This window comes from Nomia melanderi, chromosome 13, assembly GCF_051020985.1.
Source record: "Nomia melanderi isolate GNS246 chromosome 13, iyNomMela1, whole genome shotgun sequence".
Lineage (NCBI taxonomy): Eukaryota > Metazoa > Arthropoda > Insecta > Hymenoptera > Halictidae > Nomia > Nomia melanderi.
This window is the reverse complement of record NC_135011.1, coordinates 1020228-1034596: the sequence shown is the minus strand read 5'-3', so window position 1 is coordinate 1034596 and position 14369 is coordinate 1020228. Positions and strand designations below refer to the sequence as shown.

Here is a 14369-nt window from a genome sequence, read left to right as displayed (position 1 = left end):
AACGTTTCGCGATCCAACAGAGAAAAAAAAAGACAAAAAGAAAAAAAAATAAATAAACAGTCGCGCTATCAAGATCAATGCATCGCAATGAAATTGATTCACAAAAAAAAAATAATGCATACGTATTTAAATACATTGATAAATGATTTCTAATCGTAAGCGTAATCTTACTGATTATTATTACATCGTAACGACGATTGATTATCTGATTTATCCGGCTGTGTTTGTAACGTACGTGATTAAATATTAAACTATCAACTTAAACAAGTAACACGCATATATATTCTATCTTCAAGCTTTCTATGTCGGATTCTTCGTCGACCTGTTTGCCTTGGGTTATATCTCCTAGATAAGAAATCGAATCGTGTAAATTATTAAAGACCTTTATTTACAAATTATTCGTGTTTAACTCTACTCAACGCGATGTACGACTTTTTCGTGGCCAGGTCGTGCCAGCCCACTGGACCCCTTTCGCAGTCTGCGCAAGCCAAGTACTTGACGTTGTCTATCACATGGGAAACTCCGATATTCTCAAACGTATATACACATTCCACCAGCCAGTAGTCGGTTAGCAGTTCTTGCTGGTTAGCTTCACCTTCTCCCATCCGGTGCACGTATGGTAGGTTGAACTGGAATGAGATTTCAATTCATCGATAAGTAAACTCTTACCATATTCTATATACGTTTGTCACGTTAGAACAGTGTTTCCCAACGTGGGCCATTGCCCCACAAGGGGACAATTTGAAACTTGAAGTATCATTTTTTATACATGTAAACAAAATATCAAAAATATTATAATATTAAAACTTATATATACAGATATATGTTACATATATACATATAAGTGGGGCATGGCACAAAAGAGGTTGGAAAACACTGCGTTAGGTTATCGAAATCTTTCTTTCCTCGAGTTTCATAAGAAAAGGATCAATTTCGGAATTCGAACGCGAAGTAAACAAACTTCGAGGTTAGGTTTGACAGCGTCACTGGTATACATACGCATACTCTGGCTTCTAACGCTTTTAAGTACTTCGTAACCGTACGATCGACTCACGGTCCTTTTCCTTTTCTTATCAGTGTTATCAGAGATTAAACTGACGATGAATCACCTCTATGTTTACTAGCCGGGCTGCACCCGCGTTCAACATTTTCGACGGGCAATATGTACAGTAAACTCTCAACTTATTCTTTTGTTCCTGGTCCACCAGAGAATTCTTATCCGTTTCCGTCGACATAGTTCTCGAGCACGAGTCCCGTTATTTAATTTACGGGGAATTACAATACTATAAACACGAACGTTGACGTTTAAGTAAAACTAAAACTATGCCTCTCGCGACGGGATCGATCCGCGAGACGATACTCCTTTGTACTTCGATATTCGTCTGGCGAGATGTCGATTGTCGATAGTCGGTTTAAAACGGACAGTTAACACGTTGCCTGCCACGAGATACAACAGCGTTTTATATGTCGCTTATTTGTTTCCTAGGAGAAATAAAAATGAATTATTAATTATTCGGTATCGAAATTCTTACGGTACGCTAATATCTTGTTATTTACTGAACCAATTTATTCCATCGGCTATCTTGTAAGTTTTCTTGTAATTTAGATGCTTCGGTCATCGGTGACCCTTAACCAAATCCAATCACTATACTTCACTTAATTAAACGACGATTATTTAAAACATGCGCAATAATAATAATACAATTCAATCGAATGATTTAACCCTTTGCACTCGAGGTAAAACAGTAAAACACACAAAACTATACAATTTGATATTTAATATTACATTTAGTACAATGCGTCAATTTGAGAAATATTTAAATAAAATATAGCTTTGTTCCTCGTACGTGTGATTTCTCTTCTAGTTTCACAAAATTCACAACATTTTCTTCTCGTCGGAAAATGTTAAAATCTAGTGCAAAACTTCCGAGTGCAAAGGATAAATATTATATTTTTCCGTTTTGTGTAGCTTGCTCTATGAAATCGTGCGGCAGTCAACGTGTTAACTATACGCATCGTCCATCATCTGCTGTAAACTGTAATGTAATCATTGGATCGTTCGGTTTCCTTTTTGTTCAACAACCTCCAGCCGAATTCACGGAATTTCCCATCGAAAGGCATCGGATCCGTCCAACGACGTTGATTCTCCTCGGGGCCGATCACAAAGATGAGTTTCCCCTTGAAATTTTTTATGTACTCGCAAAACGCTGGGCCGTTGTTGAAGTAACAAAATAAAAGGGCGTGGTTCTCCGGTATACACGTGTCCGTTCCGTTACTCCCATGAACGAACGATATATTTTTCAGAAACAATGGCGGGGAATACTTGCTGCACCACCATGACCGATCCAACTCTATACCGGCGACCTCCAACCCTTGAAAGGAAATCAATTAACCCTTTGCACTCGAAAGCTTTTCGCTTGAAATATTCAATGGTTTGTAATTAGATGTAGCGAAGATTTTTATTAAATTAAATTGCACGGTCTCCAGTATAAATGTTCACCGATTTACCGGAATACATTTGGAATAGCCACTCCAGCAATCCACAACCGCAACCGATGCTTGTCAATCCGCTTATATAATGTTTGTCGATGATTTCTTTGATCCAGTGTAAGTCGTTCACGGTTGGCAGGACCCAGAATAATCGACACTTTTCGAATTTATTGGAATCGCATGTTAAATTAATTATATCCCTCCAGTTCTCTTGATTGTACAACGCGAGGACCGCTTCCTCTATATTTTCGTCACTCATAATCACTCTGTCTCTCTAATGTAACTTTAAAACAACGAACCACCCGTTTCAGAGTTTGACAAGAGACTAGCTTATTTTAGAATACGCTGAACGATTGCTTATTAATAGTACAGAAAATTCTCAGATAAAATCCTTGAATTACATAATTCGCTGAATTATAGATGTATCGACAAAGTCTATCGCGTGCCTACACTGTTATACTTTGTACCGTGTACTTTGACAATGGAGACAAAGGGAAAGTGTTAGGATATATTATACGTACTCGTGTACATAAAGTGGTTCTATGAAATATCAATGATTCATTTATACCTTTCAATGTAAAATTTAATGAATAAATAGTGTATATCACAAAATTCCTTTTACGAAAATATTGATGATAGATTCACAAGTAAGGCACCGTTAAGAACACTTGCAAACGTGCATTAAAATATTCACGTGTATCTCCTAAAAATATATATAACGCTAGGCACTTCTAATTTAGATCTAGTTCTTGAATCGCGTAATGAATATCATCCGTGGAAACGTTCAATAAGATTTTCTGATATATGTCGTTCCTCGAGTGTTCACATATCAGTAATCTACTGGCACCCAACCTTCCACAAATGGTGAGCGTCTCTGTTATAGTAGGTATCTTCATGCCTGCAACGTCAAATGAAACATATCAGAAACAAATATTTGTTTCCTTGAACGTTGACCCTTTGTACTCAGAATCTTTTGACTACAATTAATGAGAAAACAAGTAAATTAAGAAACAAAGCTATTTCATAGAAATATTTCACATACTGATGCATTGTACAAAGCTTAATACTATATATAACACTTTGCCATTTTGTTGTATCAAATGAAACGGTGACTGAGAGTCACCTCTAGAGTGCAAAGGGTCAACAGTTGAAATAAACGCGCACCGTCAAAAGAACACAATGCCTCAAACTGTGTGTATGCATCTTTAAAGTATACTTCCTCGATGGATGTTCGCGTGACCTCTGCAGAGATCGCTTGCAAGAACACCTGCTCCATTTTCGAGCAATGCTTTATGGCTTGAACTTTCGGTGATGCGATCATTTCAGACACAGCCTCGGTGACATCCTGAAGGGATATCGTTTCTGCGTTCCGCGATTCCGCAATTTCCATTGCTCGACGACATATGTCTAAAGCTCGTCTGGCATCTCCGGATACAGCAGAAACTTTTCTACAACGAAATTACATTTTCTTGAATGCATTGAAATTGAATAGTTTTAACGAATTTATTATAATTTCATTGGAATAATACCTTGCGACGAGTTGTATGGCCTCACTTCTAAAACCACTGAAGTCTCTGAGCCTGGACATTACGATTTCTTGTAATTGTTTGTAATTATATGGTTGGAAGGTTAATCGTGTAAGGCCTAATCGCGACGTAACGCGACCCATCAACACTCTCTCTGGTAAATCCATGGTATTAGCTATGGTCACTACAATTAGTTGTGCTGTTTTCTTCGTTGGCCAGTCTAATAGGTTGTACACGACGTCCTGACGTTTTGTGCATAAAAAGTCTAGCTGCAATAATAATGATCGTTATGATAAACCATACAGATATTGGCTGAACGAAATCATTTGATGCAAATACCTCGTCTACGAGGAGCAATGTCATCTTAGAGTTAACACTATGAAATCTTTTCTCAAGTATGCGATACGCTTGCTCCCAAGTGGCAGTTTTACCATCCAGTTGCTTCAAAATTTGTACATACGACTGCCTTGGATCAGTCAATTTCATTCCATTGATAGCAACATAATCGAAGTCATCTAACTGACCTTTAATTGTCAACTTCTGTAGGCATCTTACGGTTTCGTTTACAGTTGCAGTCTTACCAGTTCCAGGTACTCCACTTACATATATACATCTGTAAATAACGTTAGTTCATTACTCCTATTTTATGAGCGAAAAGGATTTTTTAAGTACCCTCCAGTTTTATCCTCCAATTTTCCTTTGAGAAATGTGAAAATATTATTGAACTCTTCTTCTCTGCAGGGTAAAGATTTTGGTACAGCACTAACGTGTAATCTAGATCTAGCCTCTTGTAGGGGTGTAGCTGGTTTTACCAAAGTACAGTTTCTTCTTCCCATGGAAGGTGTTAAATTATTATGTTTAAGCGAACGTGACTTAGGAGTACTCAATGGAGTTCCCTCTAGTTGTGCCTCGATATTTCTTCTTATATTCCTTTTTTTCTGTGGTGTTGAAATATGTTTCTTTCCAGACACAATTTTTATATGCTCGTACATATTAGCCAATGATGTTTCCTCGTCATTGCTTTCTTTGATAGTGATAATAAAAGTAATGATGGAAACATTAATTTAATAGGTATAAAAGATTATAATGACTACAAAAGAATAGACTAGAAATAGATACGTACCCTTCAGTCTACTTTCAGAACTTATTCTTTTTCTTCTGCTCCCCTTAACAGGAGTGGTATCTTTGACTGTTGACGAGATTTTGATATGCTTATACAAATCCACCAAACTTTCTTCATCGCTATCATTCTGAGTTTTATTAATAATCTCAATATTTTTCTGTACAGCTTCATTGGTCGTTCTTCTGTTTTTATTTACTCTGTTAGGTGTACTAGGCAAACTTTCTTCTCTTGTAATTTCTTTTCCTTCCACAGAAACATTTAATTTATTATTTTCATTAGTTTGAGACTCATTGGACTTTCTCATTGATTTTGTTTTTGTTACTCTAGTATCCATGCTACTATCACTCTCTGTATCTTTTAGTGAAGGAAGACGATTTCGTTTATTATTCTTAACATTTGACTTAGGTTCATTTTCTGAACTATTCTTAACAATGGATGTTTTCATACCTTTATTATTTTGCTTTGATTTTCTATTTTCTGCTTGCGCATAAGAGTTCATAATACTATAATTCAATTTTTCTTCGCAATAATTAATGTTCTTTCTGTTCCTGAGACATGGAGAATTAACTTGAGGAGTTTCTGTATTATTCAAAAATTCTAATGAACCACAATGATACGAAGAAAGCCTTAAAGGCGGTTTTCTAACTCTACTTTTCGAGTACATTTCTACTTTGTCTTTTTGCGACCGCTGTGATTTTGTTACATCTACTTTTTCAATGTTCTCATCATTAGATTTACTATCACTGCAGGAATCTTCGCTTTCTACAATTGACTTTTTTTTCTTATGTTTCAATACTCCATCATCATGCTTTTTACGTTCAGAATTGTTACACTCTGACTCATTATCAATTTTATATAAACTTTGCTCTGTAGACCGTTTCAATCTGATTTTAAGCGAATATTTTTTATCGTCTACAATACGCTTTCCTTGTAACGCGTAACGAACGCTTTCAAGTATATTCTCCTCATCCGAGGACACAACCGAAGATTGTTTCCTTCCGCTTTGTACACTTCGGCTATTTAATTTTATGGCCATTGCAAATCACTTTTTCCGTTAAATTTTTCAAGCAACCAAACAAATATGTATACACCAGGTCCCTCCGACCTGTCGGTATAAACAATGCAGTGCATCGACACTTATGTCTTGCCATCTACGAGAGAACACCATAAGCTACTCGCCCATTAACTAAACTTAACCCCGTCGTTCTTTTTAGGTTACCATCTGCAGCAACCACCGACTTTCCAAGTTGGAAAACAAGGAAAATTATTAAATATTATTTATTATTTTCATAAATTTAACAATTAAAAATATTATGAATATTGTTCAATATTTCTGTGCATCAATAGTTTTGGTTTTTCCAGATATATAAAAAAATTGTTTGAAAAATGATTACATTGTGCAATAAAAATCATCCACGTTTTTATTAAAAATTCAATATTCAGTATATTGCATTTATATTGTGCAATTGATAAATTGTATTAAATATTATAATTGTTTATAATAAATTACTGTAACACCTATTGCGAATGTGCACCATTATTGTTTATAAATAAATATCAGTTCACTGTATTCAGTTTTTAAATATTTAACTTCCCCTCTAAATAAATATGATGTTTATTATATAAAACACTAAAAAGTGGTATTTTGTTGGTAAGCGACTGTATCGCCATCTATGGAGAAAGGTGTGAACTATTTCCTTATACCTACAATGGGTTCAGAGGTAAGGACAGGGGCAGTTGATTGGTGGTGCCATCTACCGGACAAAAGTCGATACTATTTGGCTAGAAGTTTCAGCATTTTCCGGATAGATGGCGCAATTTTTAATACCCTTGACTCTCGCGGGAGCTCGAAGGATTCTTCATTTTGATTCCAGAGCTCATCCGTGACGGTTCAAGGAGTCTTTCGTGGGAGTTTTTAGACCCCCTCGAACCTCCACGAGAGACCCCTTGGAACCCCCCGAGATACACCCAAATTAAACGAGAGACCCCCTCGAACCCCCGGTAAACTTCTTGAGCTCCTAAGACAAATCTCTTCACAAGGGGGTTCGAGGGGGTCTCTCGTTTAATTTGGGTGTTTCTCGAGGGGGTCTGAGGGGTCTCTCGTGGGGGTTCGAGGGGGTCTCTCGTTTAAATCTGGGGGGTTCCAAGGGGTCTCTCGTTTAAATCTGGGGGGTTTCTGGGGGTCTCTCGTTTAAATTTGGGTGTTTCTCGTGGGGGTCTGAGGGGTCTCTCGTGGGGGTTCCAAGGGGTCTCTCGTTTAAATCTGGGGGGTTCCTGGGGGTCTCTCGTTTAAATTTGGGTATTCTTCGAGGGGGTCTGAGGGGTCTCTCGTGGGGGTTCCAAGGGGTCTCTCGTTTAAATCTGGGGGGTTCCAAGGGGTCTCTCGTTTAAATCTGGGGGTTCCTGGGGGTCTCTCGTTTAAATCTGGGGGGTTCCAAGGGGTCTCTCGTTTAAATCTGGGGGTTCCAAGGGGTCTCTCGTTTAAATCTGGGGGTTCCTGGGGGTCTCTCGTTTAAATCTGGGGGGTTCCAAGGGGTCTCTCGTTTAAATCTGGGGGGTTCCAAGGGGTCTCTCGTTTAAATCTGGGGGGTTCCAAGGGGTCTCTCGTTTAAATCTGGGGGGTTCCAAGGGGTCTCTCGTTTAAATCTGGGGGGTTCCTGGGGGTCTCTCGTTTAAATTTGGGTATTCTTCGAGGGGGTCTGAGGGGTCTCTCGTGGGGGTTCCAGGGGGTTTCTCACTTAAATTTAGGAGTTTCTCGAGGTGGTCTGAGGGGTCTCTCTTGGGGGTTTCAGGGGGTCTCTCGCTGAAATCTGGGGGTCTCTCGCGGGGGTTTGAGTAGTTTCTCACATTGGTTTCTCTAATATCCGAACCGCGCATTACCGATACATTATCTACAGAATGATGCTGTTTCTGATACCGACTTTCTCTAATATCCGAACCACGCATTACCGATACGTTATCTACAGATTGATAGGGTTTCTGATACCGACCTTCTCTACTATCCGAACCGCGCATTACCGATACATTATCTACAAACTGATGGGGTATCTGATACCGACTTTGTCTAATATCCGAACCGCGCATTACCGACACGTTATCTACAGATTGGTGGGGTTTTTGATACAATCTTCCTCTAATATCCGAACCGCAGATTGATGACATATAGGCTGCATATTGAAGGGGTTTCTCACACCGATTGAGGGGGTCTCTTGCGACAATTGAAAGGGGCTTTCACACCGATTCTGGGAGTCTCTCGCAGGGATTCGTAGGGATTGCCGATTTTCACCCAAAATCGATAGGTTCCTCGCGACGAATCATGGAGTTCTCCACACCAATCCTGGAGATCGCTCTCAACGGTTTAAAGGGTTTTACATACCGATTCTAGAAGTCTCTCACTTAACTCGCCCGAAAATGGCTCATTAGCCAGGAAGCTGTATTACGAAAAGGCTCTAACCAAAAAGGCTCGAATATTTGAGCTTCTTGGATTTAAAGGTCTCCAAAAAATGGCTCAAAAGCTCCATCGGCAAAGGGCACAAACGAAAAAAGATGAAAAATAGGCACATTCCATCTTGAAATTCCTTTCAAAATGGCTCAAAAGCTCTAACAAGTGATGCTCAAGCTAAAAAAAGCTTGAATATTAACTCCCTGCACGATTTAGCGCCCCAAAAAATGGCTCAAAAGCTCTAACACATGATGCTCAAACTTAAAAAGCTCGAAATTCAACTCTCTGGAGAGTTGCGCTCTCCCAAAAAAATGGCTCAAAAGCTCTAACATGTGGTGCTCAAACTAAAAAACCTTGAAAATTAACTCGGTGGACGATCTAGCGATCTCCCCAAAAATGGCTCAAAAGCTGTAACATGTGATGCTCAAACTAAAAAAGCTGGATTTAAAAACTCTCTGGGAAATTAAGATCTCCTGAAAATGGCTCAAAAGCACTAACTAGTGATGCTCAAACTAAAAAAGCTCGAATTTTAAAACTCTCTGGGAAATTAAGATCTCCTGAAAATGGCTCAAAAGCACTAACTAGTGATGCTCAAACTAAAAAAGCTCGAATTTTAAACTCTCTGGGAAAATAAGCTCTCACAAAAATGGCTCAAAAGCTCCGTAGAAAACAACATCAAGAGGCTCAAACTAAAAATCTCTTATTTTGAATTGTACTTAGTGCTTTTTTAGTTTGAGCCTCTCGAAATTATTCTTTTTGGAGCTTTTGAGCCATTTTTGGGAGAACTTATTTTCCCAGAGAGTTTTTAAATTCGAGCTTTTTTAGTTTGAGTATCGCACGTAAGAGCTTTTGAGCCATTTTCAGGGATCTTAATTTCCCAGAGAGTTTTTAAATCCAGCTTTTTTAGTTTGAGTATCACACGTAAGAGCTTTTGAGCCATTTTCAGGAGATCTTAATTTCCCAGAGAGTTTTTAAATCCAGCTTTTTTAGTTTGAGTATCGCACGTAAGAGCTTTTGAGCCATTTTCAGGAGATCTTAATTACCCACAGAGTTCCAAATTCGTGCTTTTTTAGTTTGAGTATCACACACAAGAGCTTTTGAGCCATTTTCAAGAGATCTTAATTGCCCACGGAGTTCAAATCGTGCTATTTTAGTTTGAGCATCACACGTTAGAGCTTTTGAGCCATTTTTGGGAGATTTAAATTACCTAGAGTCGAAAAAAATCGAGCTTTTTTAGTTTGAGCACCGTACGTTGGAGCTTTTGAGCCATTTTTGGGAGAAGTTTTAAGTCTATACATCCCCATTTTCGAGCTTTTTTAGTTTGAGCCCACTGTCATTAGAGATTTTGAGCTCTTGGGACATTTTGGGGAGAGTTAAAGTTCCAAGATGTCTGAAATTGGGAGATTTTTTAGTTTGAGCCTAAGGTACTTGTAGTTTTCAAGCTGTTGAGTCATTTTCAGGAGAGTGGAAGATCCGAGAGCTCTAAAATTGAGTGGCCTGTTAATTTGAGCCACTTGAAATTAGTGCTTTCGGGCTTTGATGTATTCTCGGAAGGGTTAAAGATCGAAGAGAATCATATTTTCAAGTTTTGTTACTTTGAGCCCCTTAGCTTTAGAGCATTCGAGCCTGTGAGCCTTGAGAAAGCAAAAGATTCTAAAATACACAATCAGTGAGCTCTTTTAGTTTGAGCTCCTTGGATTTAGAGCATTCGAGCCTGTGAGCCTTGAGATAGCAAAAGATTCTAAAATACACAATAAGTGAGCTGTTTTAGTTTGAGCTCCTTGGCTTTAGAGCATTCGAGCCTGTGAGCCTCGAGAAAGCAAAAGATTCTAAAATACGCAATAAGTGAGCTCTTTTAGTTTGAGCCGAAAGGCTTGTCATCTTTTGTGCTTTGAAGGCGTGGGAGGAACCCTTTGAACCCTCTCGAAAAATCCCTCAAACCACAGGCAAGAGACGTCTCAAACTTCAATGAGAAAATCCTCGAACTGTCGTGAAAGACGTCCGGAATCAGACTGAGAAAATCCTGGAACCCCCAGTGCTTTTTTATGTCTTACCCCCATTGAGCATACGGGGAAAATGGTTCGCACAATTCCCCGGTAGATGGCGACTCGTCAATACTATGCCTTCTCGCACCTCGAATGACAATCGAGTACTGATTCTAATTATGCTAGGGACTGTCTCTTATACCAAAGGATGCTCCTCCACCACAAGATGCATGGAAAGGTATTCCTATGTCTCAAAATAATTTCCTGTGAATATTTTTCAAAGTTCTAACAGTGAAATTAAAGGGTAGAGAATGATTTTTAAGTAAGATGGAACTGAACCGGAAACGTAGGATCCGAATGCACCTTTATGTTGGCCAGAGTGCTGCCTCACCGACTCACTTCAATTGGTCGTAAAGGTATATAGCAGAATCTTTATTCCGGCAATAGCTTCAGTGAATTACGCGTTGTAATCGCAAAGTGATCGAGTGGTGCCGTTTGATATTAAAAGTCACATCGTAGTATAGACGTAAAGTACAAAAAATGAATATCATATCATGCTTGGTACTCGTTGCGAGCGTTTGGCAGCTAGTCGCCGCAGAATGGAACACAAAAGACTATATGAAACGAGAGCATTCTTTGATCAGGCCGTACCAAGGTTTGTAAATTTTGGCTCGTTTTACGGAAATCACGTAGTATAACGTAAAATGCTGTGACGTGTAATTCTTTCCTGATTTAAATACGATAAATGCGTGTTACATTACACAATCGAGCCGCAAAGGTGAATTAAATGAATAAAACTTTAAGGTTAATTTAATGAGCAATAAGAACGTTTTTTCGTATTGTTTTTATGACTCATTTATGGCAATACGATTAGAACAAAGTTCAGATAATCTTGCTGTTGTTCGAAACCTTTATTTCAAAAGTATACATGCGTTTTCCCATGAGTACGGGTACAATCATATTTATGTTTAGGATCCGGAATGACAATTCCTTACTGGGATTTTACTGGTAGTACAATGGTGACAAATAATTATGTTAGATTAACGCCGGATCTTCAAAGTAAACAAGGTGCCATATGGAATTCCGCTGTAAGTTCAACATTCTTTACAATGCTGCACGTTTAATTTAATAACAAAGGATTCCTTAGAGATTAAAGTACATGTTTGCACAATACAAACTATAGAAAAGGAATATATATCTGTCTATCTATTTTCCTAAAGTCAAAGGTCAATGTTGCGAACAATGAGGACTAGCTTCCTTTGTCTTATTGTTTCAGCCATGTCACGTAAGAAATTGGGAACTCCAAGTTCACTTTAAGGTTCATGGAAAAGGAAGAGATCTGTATGGAGATGGTTTTGTCATTTGGTATGCAAAAGAAAGAATGCAAACAGGCCCTGTATTTGGAAATAGGGATTATTTCCATGGATTAGCCATAATTTTAGACACATATAGCAATCACAATGGCCCGCATAATGTATGTGACTGAAGCAACAAATGTATTTATAAATAACAAAAGTATTATGTTCATGCTATATAGGGAAATTATTAATTCAATGATACATTTACTGGATTTTATAGCATCAGCACCCTTACATTTCTGCTATGGTCAACAATGGTTCCCTGCATTATGATCACGACCGTGATGGAACTCACACACAAATAGCTGGTTGCGAAGCAAAATTCAGAAACTTGGAACATGATACTCATGTTGCTATTAGATATGAAAGAGACACACTAACTGGTAAGGGAATATTAATAATAATTTTATGTTGTTTGAATGTTTATTGTTTCAAATAACCATGAAACTGTCTATACATATATTATATATATATTAATAAACATGTGTAACTAATCACTCTAAAGTAGACAAAACATACTCATGGTAACGCTTTCCATGTATTCACATTGTTTTACGTGGTGTTGTACAAATTAAAATTACAGTAAGGTCTTATCCTGAGGCCTCCTGGCTCACAACATGGAGTGCCTCTACTTCAGCAAGTGGTATTTTCTTCATCCTTCATGCATTGCTTATTATTTTTTACTTTGCATTCTTACACATCATTTCAAGTTTCCGTTCTCATACGCACAGTATATAGTCACAATGAAATAAACATGAACCTTGCCTTTGAATATTACATTGTGTTAATTTGGAGTACGGTAGCTTTTCTTTCTTATCCAATGTAGCATGAAATTGGATAGTATCGTAACTATGTAAAACAAATAATCAAGAATCATAGAGATCTGTGTGAGAAATTGCCAAATGATTTTTTTCTTTAGTGTCCACGGACTTTGCAAACAAAGCTGCATGGAAGGAATGTTTCTCCGTAAAGGATATAAAGCTTCCCACAGGCTATTACTTTGGAATTTCCGCGACGACAGGAGACTTATCCGACAACCACGACATATTATCACTTCGACTGTTTGAATTAGATTTAGCACACGACGTAAGTCTTTTCGTTGAGTATTGTAACACTGATTCATTACGTACAGTCACTTTCATTAATGATTTGCGTTCACTTTCAGGTTAAGGATGACGAAGATAGATCCAACATACTACCTTCTGCTGCGTTCTACGAAGCTCCACGAGGTAATGAATCAAGTAATTATTTTCTACATAGGAAGTATTCTTATTATCGTATACATTGAATTGCTAAGAATAAAATGTATTCTTTTTCCAGAACATGTAGATGACCCGAAGCAATCTATTCTGAGCAGAGTAATGTTCTTTCTCTTAATGTTAGTGAGTGTGCTCGCGATAATCGCGTGCATCGTAATAGGTATCATGTGGTATCAAAAACATCAAGAGAACAGCAGAAAACGGTTCTACTAAACCGTGATGATAATTCATAAACAATTCTGCTTTCGAATTTCTCGTTTATATCGGATGTTCATTCTAAGAGATAAACGTGTCGTTATAAAGTGTTCATAAGACTGTTTATTTGGATATTAGTATAAAAGAAATGGTGGTTATTGTATCGACCATTAGTCCCGTTTCCGAAAAAAGTCACTTTGGAAGAGAGAGAGATACTTCAACAGGAATTACATGTAGCAACAATTGATTAAACGATTTACGATAATGTGTAAAATTGTTGCAGCAGTTATAAGACGTCGAATTTATGCTATTACTACTACTCTGGTCCTAATAATGTTAATCACGCGTAGTACACGATTCCTTTACCAAAGTTGTCATGCTGTTAAGTTGCTGCCGTCAATCCTGTAGCTCTAAGTTCAGTAAATGTACATTATCACATTGTTAAATTGTTACATCGTTCGCCGTAGGCAGGAAAAAGTAACGCCCAATCTTTGAACATACAAACAACACCGAGAGACAACATCGATCATTTTTTCTATTGTATCTATGATAATTTATTCGCCGGTAAGCCTGGAACTTGTAAGATTTTAAATGAAACATTACACGTGGATAGGATATCCGATCAGAGAGAAACGAACTCTTTAGGAACAATAATCGATTTCTATGAAAGCGTTCTTTCTCACTTTGCCTTATCTTTACATCTACAAATTTAATATGATTGGAAAGACTTTATTGACGTAGATTTTATATTTGTACATACAACAAAAGAAACGTCGGTATGGAATAGTTATTAAAGTGATTTCATACTGTACAAACTCTTTTTTTTTATACAAAAAAAAGAAAAGGAAAACCAAGGATAATAGGGAAGCAAAATCTCTGAGCAAACGATCGTCTTGTTAAAGCAAACGTAATGTTATCATCCGTAAAAATAATGTACGTCATCTGTTGCCAAATATAAAATAAAAGTATATTGAATTGTATAAGAGAGAAT

At 37.7% G+C, this 14369-nt stretch overlaps 4 protein-coding genes across 7 annotated transcripts; 1 reads left to right on the top strand and 3 right to left on the bottom strand.

The window, feature by feature from the left end:
* Positions 1-369: 369 nt before the first annotated feature.
* Positions 370-1255, bottom strand: strat (RAB interacting factor STRAT). Its single transcript, XM_031986733.2, has 2 exons — positions 1110-1255; positions 370-629 (listed from the first exon to the last, which is right to left on the bottom strand). Exons 1-2 carry the CDS (start codon positions 1233-1235, stop codon positions 396-398), a joined length of 360 nt encoding a protein of 119 aa, XP_031842593.1. The 5' UTR covers positions 1236-1255; the 3' UTR covers positions 370-395.
* Positions 1256-1334: 79 nt separating this feature from the next.
* On the bottom strand, positions 1335-2879 carry LOC116431389 (uncharacterized). Of its 2 annotated transcripts, XM_031986732.2 has the most exons (3): positions 2509-2879; positions 2084-2372; positions 1335-1482 (listed from the first exon to the last, which is right to left on the bottom strand). In XM_031986732.2, exons 1-3 carry the CDS (start codon positions 2747-2749, stop codon positions 1461-1463), a joined length of 552 nt encoding a protein of 183 aa, XP_031842592.1. In that variant the 5' UTR covers positions 2750-2879; the 3' UTR covers positions 1335-1460. The 2 variants fall into 2 exon arrangements, with proteins under 2 accessions (XP_031842592.1, XP_031842591.1); XM_031986731.2 differs by lacking the exon at positions 1335-1482 and having other exon boundaries at positions 1760-2372.
* A 214-nt stretch (positions 2880-3093) lies between these two features.
* Positions 3094-6343, bottom strand: Orc1 (origin recognition complex subunit 1). 2 transcript variants are annotated; one of them, XM_031986718.2, is made up of 7 exons: positions 5587-6343; positions 5140-5493; positions 4689-5040; positions 4356-4629; positions 4020-4285; positions 3655-3938; positions 3094-3388 (listed from the first exon to the last, which is right to left on the bottom strand). In XM_031986718.2, exons 1-7 carry the CDS (start codon positions 6173-6175, stop codon positions 3222-3224), a joined length of 2286 nt encoding a protein of 761 aa, XP_031842578.2. In that variant the 5' UTR covers positions 6176-6343; the 3' UTR covers positions 3094-3221. The 2 variants fall into 2 exon arrangements, with proteins under 2 accessions (XP_031842578.2, XP_031842577.2); XM_031986717.2 differs by having other exon boundaries at positions 5140-6342.
* A 4616-nt stretch (positions 6344-10959) lies between these two features.
* On the top strand, positions 10960-14368 carry LOC116431388 (vesicular integral-membrane protein VIP36). 2 transcript variants are annotated; one of them, XM_076373000.1, is made up of 7 exons: positions 10960-11221; positions 11539-11654; positions 11843-12040; positions 12145-12307; positions 12844-13010; positions 13090-13165; positions 13245-14368. In XM_076373000.1, the coding sequence occupies exons 1-7, from the start codon at positions 11107-11109 to the stop codon at positions 13394-13396; spliced, it is 987 nt and encodes a 328-aa protein (XP_076229115.1). In that variant the 5' UTR covers positions 10960-11106; the 3' UTR covers positions 13397-14368. The 2 variants fall into 2 exon arrangements, with proteins under 2 accessions (XP_076229115.1, XP_031842590.1); XM_031986730.2 differs by having other exon boundaries at positions 10962-11221; positions 13090-13153.
* The last annotated feature ends 1 nt before the right edge of the window (position 14369 follows it).